The sequence below is a fragment of the Poeciliopsis prolifica genome, unplaced genomic scaffold (genome assembly GCF_027474105.1).
Source record: "Poeciliopsis prolifica strain line A6 unplaced genomic scaffold, Auburn_PproV2 SCAFFOLD069, whole genome shotgun sequence".
Lineage (NCBI taxonomy): Eukaryota > Metazoa > Chordata > Actinopteri > Cyprinodontiformes > Poeciliidae > Poeciliopsis > Poeciliopsis prolifica.
In genome coordinates, this window is record NW_026562444.1 from 923601 (window position 1) to 931317 (window position 7717).

General features: G+C 42.7%; 1 protein-coding gene across 3 annotated transcripts; it reads left to right on the top strand.

The window, feature by feature from the left end:
* Positions 1–734: 734 nt before the first annotated feature.
* LOC129351726 (S-arrestin-like) lies at positions 735–7184 on the top strand. Of its 3 annotated transcripts, XM_055020644.1 has the most exons (16): positions 736–778; positions 1552–1625; positions 2328–2388; positions 2484–2528; positions 3312–3511; positions 3585–3644; positions 4089–4156; positions 4226–4361; positions 4444–4528; positions 4602–4674; positions 5488–5625; positions 5712–5789; positions 6253–6267; positions 6383–6435; positions 6533–6542; positions 6909–7184. In XM_055020644.1, the coding sequence occupies exons 2-16, from the start codon at positions 1578–1580 to the stop codon at positions 7039–7041; spliced, it is 1203 nt and encodes a 400-aa protein (XP_054876619.1). In that variant the 5' UTR covers positions 736–778; positions 1552–1577; the 3' UTR covers positions 7042–7184. The 3 variants fall into 3 exon arrangements, with proteins under 3 accessions (XP_054876618.1, XP_054876619.1, XP_054876620.1); XM_055020645.1 differs by lacking the exon at positions 6533–6542; XM_055020643.1 differs by having other exon boundaries at positions 735–778; positions 6383–7020.
* Positions 7185–7717: the final 533 nt, after the last annotated feature.

Below are 7717 nucleotides of genomic sequence, written 5' to 3' on the forward strand. Positions count from 1 at the left end.
ATTCTGTGCTTTTTATTTCAATCAAGTTTACATGTAGAACATTTCAGCAACAAGGCAGTTCAAAGTGTTTACATCATAAAAACACAAAAAGTCACAAAAACATCATGCAGTCGACAACTGAGAAACCAGAAGAAACATTTTAACGACCTCCGCCACCAAAATCATCAACATGTTGCTCAATGTTTCATTTCTTATTAATCAAACTCTACATTGCTGGTTTTTAGACGAGATTTAAAGGTTTTCAGTGTTTCGGCTGTTTCGCAATTTTGTTCCTCCAGAATCTGTAATTCTCACAACAAATGCATAAATGTTGTTTTCTGGAGCCAAAGAGTTTGTTAAGCTGTTGGACGTTGTTACTATTTTATGTTTCCATTTATTTATTTATAGTCGTTTTAACCAGGAAACATGAGACAAAACATTTACAGCTGAAGTTGTGTGAATCCTGTCAGATTAAAGGAGTTTATTTATGAATAAATGAGTTTATTTATGAATAAAGTCTCCAGCAGCTGCCGGATGAAGAACCTCAGGATGAGTAAAGTGAAACGCGGCGCTGCAGGCAGAGCTTCGTTCTAATCCGGCCCGATGTGCTGACGGAGGTGGAACCGCTCCAATCCTCTCAGGAAGTCTGGCTGTCTGCGGAGCAGCGAGGAGGAGGGCAAAGGTTACCGCAGACGGCCTCTGATTGGCTCAAGCAGCCCTGACAGACAGCAGGTGTTTACATATAGAGCCATTGGACCGGGCCGGTCTCCTCCTCTCATTCAGAACCTCTGCAGCACAGGTGAGTCACTCGGATCCGACCTGCAGGTTATCGTGTTTTATCTGTTTACTGTGGGAGGAGTCCGGATGGGAAACGGCCCGATTCAGGAGGAACCAGAACTCTCTCTGGAGCAGGACACACTAAACTAACGTTTATTATATTTCTACATGATTCAGAGGATGAGTGATGAAGAAAATGCTTTAATAATTATTATTATAAACCCAGAGAGAATCATGTTTGATGTTAGAAGCTCCAGTTGGAGCAGATCGGTTCTGGTTCTGTGAGCAGAAAGTTCTGGTCCAGATCAGTGGGAGGATTTTAACAGGATTAAGAGGCTCAGCAGCTGAAGTCTGTTTACATGTTTTCCTCTTCATCTTAATTTCATTAACTACAGTAAACAGTTTATTATTTTACTAAAAAGTTCAACTGAAAACAGAAGCAATGATGGAAATCTGTTAATGTTCATCTGATGTTATTCAGTTATAAAGTAGATTATTTGACTAATTCTATAACATATTGTTTTTAAGTTATTTATTTTTTATTTTTTAAAGAAATGTGTTTACAGTTTTTTTTAACCAGTTTGAAGCTGCAGTGCATCATTTTGGCCGCTAGAGGGAGATAAAACTAAACCTGAAGATACTCAACTTCATGCTGACATGCTAACATGTATTTGGACTCAAACTTTACCGAACTGATGCAAACTGAGAATCTGCTGGATGTAAATGAGACATTGAAGGTCAAACCTGCTCCAGCCTGAAGGTCATGACATTTCTTTCTGTCTGCTTGTTCCTCAGTTCAGCTTTTCTCCATCTCCACCATCATGAGTCCAAAAAATGTCATTTTTAAGAAAACCTGCAAAGACAAGTCGGTGAGTGAAACAAACTAAAACAGGATCCATTGGATCCACTTCCTGTTTAGTTACAGATGGTTTTATCTCAGTGAAGACAGAAATGAACTCAGAGCTTCAGTCCTGCTCCACAGTGACATCATCTCAGAAATTAAACCGTTTAACCCTGAAAACATTTCCTGCTTTCTGTGGTGAAACTCCTGGAGGAGATGAAGGTTTGCAGCTGAGCAGCAGCTGCTGCTTTCTGAGGAGTTTCTACAGGAACTGAGGCTCAGCAGGTTGTTTCATCTGAATGACATCAGAAAACGATGCGAGTTTCACTTCTGCACCAAAGAGTTTTAAACATGCAGAAGAACAAGCAGCTGTTTGGGAGTTTCCACTCATGAAGGGAGTTTTATACCTGCTGTCCCAGATGTAATATTTTACTGTTTGAAAGGATAATAAAACCAAATAAACTGTGATTCCTGTATTAAAGTTTATATTTATGACTTAAATCAAAAATTACATCCAGAACTTCCCTTTAAACATTTTATCTGCTTAAAATATGAGTAACTCAAATTATTGTTTGTTACTGTCTGAATTGAATTGTCTGATAATAAAGTGGAATTTATTAATAAATCTTTTTCTGCTGGTGACTCTTTAGACACCAGATTTAAATAGATTTATTTCCTTAAATGTGTGAGTCAAAGCGTCGCAGTGACAAACGGCTGCTGGATGTTTCAGGTGGGCGTTTTCATGGGGAAGAGAGACTTCGTGGACCGGATGGACTCTGTGGATCCAGTGGGTCAGTCTCACAGCCGGATCCATCCGGAACCAGAAGAATCAGGAAACATTTCAGAACCAGAACCGCTGACCTGCTTTTTCCTGTTCCACCAACAGATGGCGTCGTCCTCATCGACCCGGAGGCCCTGGCTGGGAGGAAAGGTCTGGGAATGTTTTCCTCTCCTGATGGCCAAGAAATGAAAACATGATGGGAATATTTTAGTTTAGAGCCAAAATTCATCAGGAAAATCATTCAGGCCAAAACTATTCATACACCTGGGAAATTTAGAAATGTTTTCATTTTAACACGTTTCTTCTGACTGGGAATAAATAAATCTGATAGAAAATCTGTGATGGAGCATTAGGGTGATGGAAAAGAGGGCTTCCTTTCATCTTTAACAATAAATCATCAAAGATGATTTATCTTTGATTCTTTATCAAGGATAAATCATCAAAAGGAAAAGTGTAAAAATTTGCTCAGAAGAGAGAAAACATTTGATCTCTGTGATGGTCGGGAGATTTTTGTAATTTTTGCAATTTTCTTTTGTTTTAATAAATGCAAATGAAAACAGAAAAATGAAAAATAAAATAGATTTATTATGTTTTTGGAGATGTGAGTTTTGGTTCAATGAAAGTCATTTACAATCTAAATGTGCCAGGGGTATGAATACTTGTGGCCCTTGTTGTAAGAAGAAGGGCCGGTCCTCGGTTTTATGGGGCCCTGGGCAGAATGTGGTGCATTCTGGGAAAAGGGGTGGAGCTCAAACTCAATCACAGATCATTGGTTATGTATTAGTGAACAAACTGAGCAAAGAAAAGATGTTTACCATGGTAACACATTAGCCAATGGAGATCATTTTTTGTCAGCTCTTCTGCATCTAGTTGAAAATCTTTTATTACATGTCGCTGATCAGAACAGCTGCTTGTGCCTCTTCTGCCCTCTAGTGTTCGTCACCCTGTCCTGCATCTTCCGCTACGGCCGCGACGACATGGACGTGATCGGCATCGCGTTCCGCCGGGAGCTGTACCTGTCCACCCGCCAGGTGTACCCGCCGCTGCAGGACCGGGAGAAGGGCGTCCACACCAAGGTCCAGGCCAAGCTGCTGCGCAAGCTGGGCAACAACGCATACCCCTTCTTCTTCGAGGTGACCCGAGCAGCCAATCACAGTCAGCCTTCCTGCAGAGCCAGGAGAAACCTTCATTTGTTTTTCTTCCCAGTTTCCTGACAACCTGCCTTGCTCAGTGGCTCTCCAACCAGCACCCCATGACGTTGGGAAGGTGAGCCGCGTTTAATTCTGGATGACTTCAGTTTTGGTCCAGGTTCATTTCAGCTTCACACCAAAACTTGTGTGAACCAAACTGGCTCCAATCATCTGTTTTTATCCAGCGTTTACCTCCCTGCTCCAATATCTGTGTGTTTATTGATTATAGATATTAGAATAAAACACATCAGACAACAGAGACACGACTTCCTAACTTTATCAGAAAGTGTTCTGACTGAATGAAACCAGATTTATTTATGATGATGAAGACTTTAGCCATATTTTGGTAGAACTCTGATGCTGACTGTGTTCCTCCAAACCTCGGTCTGCGTGTGGAGCCCAGTCTGTCTTCTCTCTGTAACTCCACCCTCACATCGGCCGCTTCGGCCCAGATTTCCCCCACTGGCCGTCCCCCCAGGTCTCCCTTCAGTAAAAACCCAAACCGTCTCCGTTTCTGCAGCAATGTGCCGTGGAGTTTGAGATTAAAGCCTTCAGCGCTGAGAGTCAGGATGCGAAAGTTCGCAAACGGTGAGCGTCCTCTGTCCTGACGGCCGAAGCTGTCGGTGAGCAAATGCTGAACATCCGTTTGTCCGACAGGAGCACGGTGAAGCTGATGATCAGGAAGGTCCAGTACGCTCCAGACATGCAGGGGGCGCCACCTTCCGTTGAAACCACCAAAGACTTCGTCATGTCCGACAAACCGCTGCATGTCAAAGTCTCTCTGGACAAACAGGTGGAGCGTCTCACTGATTCTTTCATTTACAGTCAAACCTGTAATTCCTCAGATTTATTGTTTGATCTTAAATCATGTTTAGCTTTATTACCACGGAGAGACGATCCACGCTCACGTCAACATCACCAACAACTCCAACAAAAACATCAAGAACGTCGTCCTTTCAGGTACACACACCTGACTCTGATGATGACATCATCACGCTTTAATACAAACTCACCTGAATGTCTCTCTTCTCAGTTGACCAGGTTGCCACGGTGGTGCTGTACTCCAACGACAGCTACGTCAAATGTGTGGACATCGAGGATTCTGGGTAATAATTGGCAGAATCGCAGGGTTAGCAGTTTTGATCCAGATGATGGTTAGTTACAGGTTAATCAGCGAGTCTGATTTATTCAACTGTTAACAGTTAATTACCTGTTAATTAATTGTTTCTGTTCAGTTGATGTGTAATTAAGTTGATTTTACCATCATGCAGTTGAAACGCTGATCTGGTTTCAGGAAAGTCATTAATGTTTTAGAATAAATAAATGTTTTTACGGTTTTAGATGTTTTCTCTTCAGCTGATAAATATTTGGGATTTTTTTCTGCTTCATGTTTATTGAAGCACAAAACTATTTTAGCAGATTTTTGTTGTCAGTGAATTTCAGGAAAAATCCTCCAGCCTGGGCTTCTGAGAACCGACTGCAGGTCAAAGTGTGTAACGTCAATAGATGTCTGACTGGAAACATTTTCCTACAGGAAATAAAACCTGTAAAATGTAAACAATAGAAGCTGCTGTGTTTGTTTGGAGTTTGACTGAGGAACAAAAACTTCACATTTTTTTATTTGTTGTTGGATGAATTAAACAGATTTAATGTTTTTGCAGCCAAAACTCAAAAGAGAAAAGTCTTCCATCTGGTGGTTCATGCAGGAACTGCAACTGGTTTTTATTTTCTGTCCCAACATTTCTGGCTGAATGACTTAGTGAAGTTTATTCATTCAGATGTACGTCCTCATAAAGTGTTTTTAGAGACCAGAATGCCTTTTTGTTTTTTTCTCTTTATTTAACCTGCTTGTTGCTCCTGCTTGTTGCTCCTGCTTGTTGCTCTCTGTGTTTTCACGCTGCATCTCGTCTCCATCTCAGGGACTCGGTGTCTGCCGGCGCGACACTGCAGAAGGTCTACAAGCTGCTGCCGCTGCTGGCCAACAACCGAGAGAGGAGAGGCATCGCTCTGGACGGGAAGCTGAAGCACGAAGACACCAACCTGGCCTCGTCCAGCATGTGAGCCGCGCTCCACGCCAAAGCGCCGCCCCACTGAACTGGCAGCATCTGAACCGGCAGCATCTGAAACGTCTGTTCTGTTTCAGCGTGAAGGAAGGCGTCCTGAAGGAGGTTCTGGGAATCATGGTTTCATACAAAGTCATGGTGAAGCTCATCATCGGAGGGTTGGTCCATTTTCCTCTGATTTTCCTACAACGATCAAAATCACATCAACCTTTCAGATCATCAGATGTTAGAGAAATCTTCATCCAATTCAGTTTATTGCACCACAAAATCCAAAACAGTCAGGAAGTGGCAGCATCATGTCAGCGCTCCTCCAGGAAGTAACCTCAGCCAATCAGAACGCTGGACCAGGTGAAGAGAAAAAACCTGAGAAAACAAAATGTTTTGAGTTTAAAGGAGATTAATGAGAAGGAAAACTGATGTGAATGAGAAAACAGAAGAATCTGAAAAGCTTTCATTGCTTCAGATTCACTGAGGTTTTTATTGGAGCTCAGATTAAACGTTTCACTGTTTCCATATCAGGATGAAATGACGGATCGGAGCCTCAGCGGCTCTTTGGCTTCTGTTTCCTCTGAAGCGTTTCTGCTGTGATCTGATCTCATGTTTGTCTCCCTCTGCTGGCAGGATGATGGGATCCAGGTGAGTTCAGACTCTGGAAACATCATGAATGTTGGACTCGGCCTGTTTATCCTGAGTCTGGTGTGTGGTGTGTGGTGTGTGTGTGTGTGTGTGTGTGTGTGTGTGTGTGTTGCAGTGAGGTCGGCCTGGAGGTTCCCTTCACACTCATGCATCCCAAACCAGAAGCAGGTAGAACTTTCTCTGCTCCTGATCTCTCCGGTCCATCGGACCTCCTTCCGTCTTTCACCTCCTTTTCTCTCCACTTTGATTTTCTTGCTGCCTGCAGTGAAGGAGAGGTAACTATGACAGCAACTAAAGACACTTCCTGTTCTCATTGATCAGATTCTTCCCTCTGCTGCACGGTTCCTTTTCCTCTTGGTTTTGTTCGTCATCTCTTCTGATCCGGTTGAACAGGAAGCTCCTGCCGCCATGTTGGTGGCGACACCTGGGCGCCCAACGTGTTTGTTTTTGTTTTCTTTAATGTCAGATGAGATGCAGGTTGAGTTCATGGAATAGTTTGCAGCTTTAACACAAACATGAGAGAACATTGACAGATCAGTTAGGAATCATGTTGGGTTACGGTGGGAGTCTTGAGTTTTGTCCTGAGTCCGTTTCCGTCTCTGGGGGTTTTGCTCTGACTCTGATGCTCCTGCTGTTCCCAGTGAGGCGGAGGATGAGTTGGTGTTCCAGGAGTTCAAACGCTCCTACCTGAAGGGAATCATCGGCGCCGGCGAGGATGACGATGAGGAAGGCAACGTGTCGGGCGGAGACGACATGGCGCCCAAGGAGAAGTAGAGAAGCCGACGTGTGACATCACCGCTTTAATCCCATGTTTTAATCCCTGCAGCTCAGAGATGTTAGTTACCATAGAAACGAGCTGCAGCTTCGAGTCGAACTGAAACGTTCAGAGTTTGAACAATAAAAACTGTTGGACTCCATCTTAGATCTGATTTCATCTGATTTTATTACATGAATTCATAAACTGACACTAATGACAATAAACACAGAATATACCTGAAAATAAACATCGTCTGTTACAATGGATTAAAATGTTTAGATACTTAAATAGCAGATTATCAGATTAGCATAAGCTAAAGCTAATGTTAGCAACAAAGTTTAAAGAAAATAAAACTCACCTTCATATCTGTGACTTTATAACAAAATGAACAAATTAAAACCGTTTTATCACTTAGAGGCGGAGCTTCAATGTTCATCATGTTGGACGATCTCTGCAAGCCGTCCGTCCACACACACACACACACACACACACACACACACACACACACACACACACACACACACACACACACACACACACACACACACACACTAAAACACACACACACACACACACACACACACACTAAAACACACACACTCACACAAACAAACACACACACACACTAAAACACACACACACTCACTAAAACACACACACACACTAAAACACACACACACTAAAACACACACT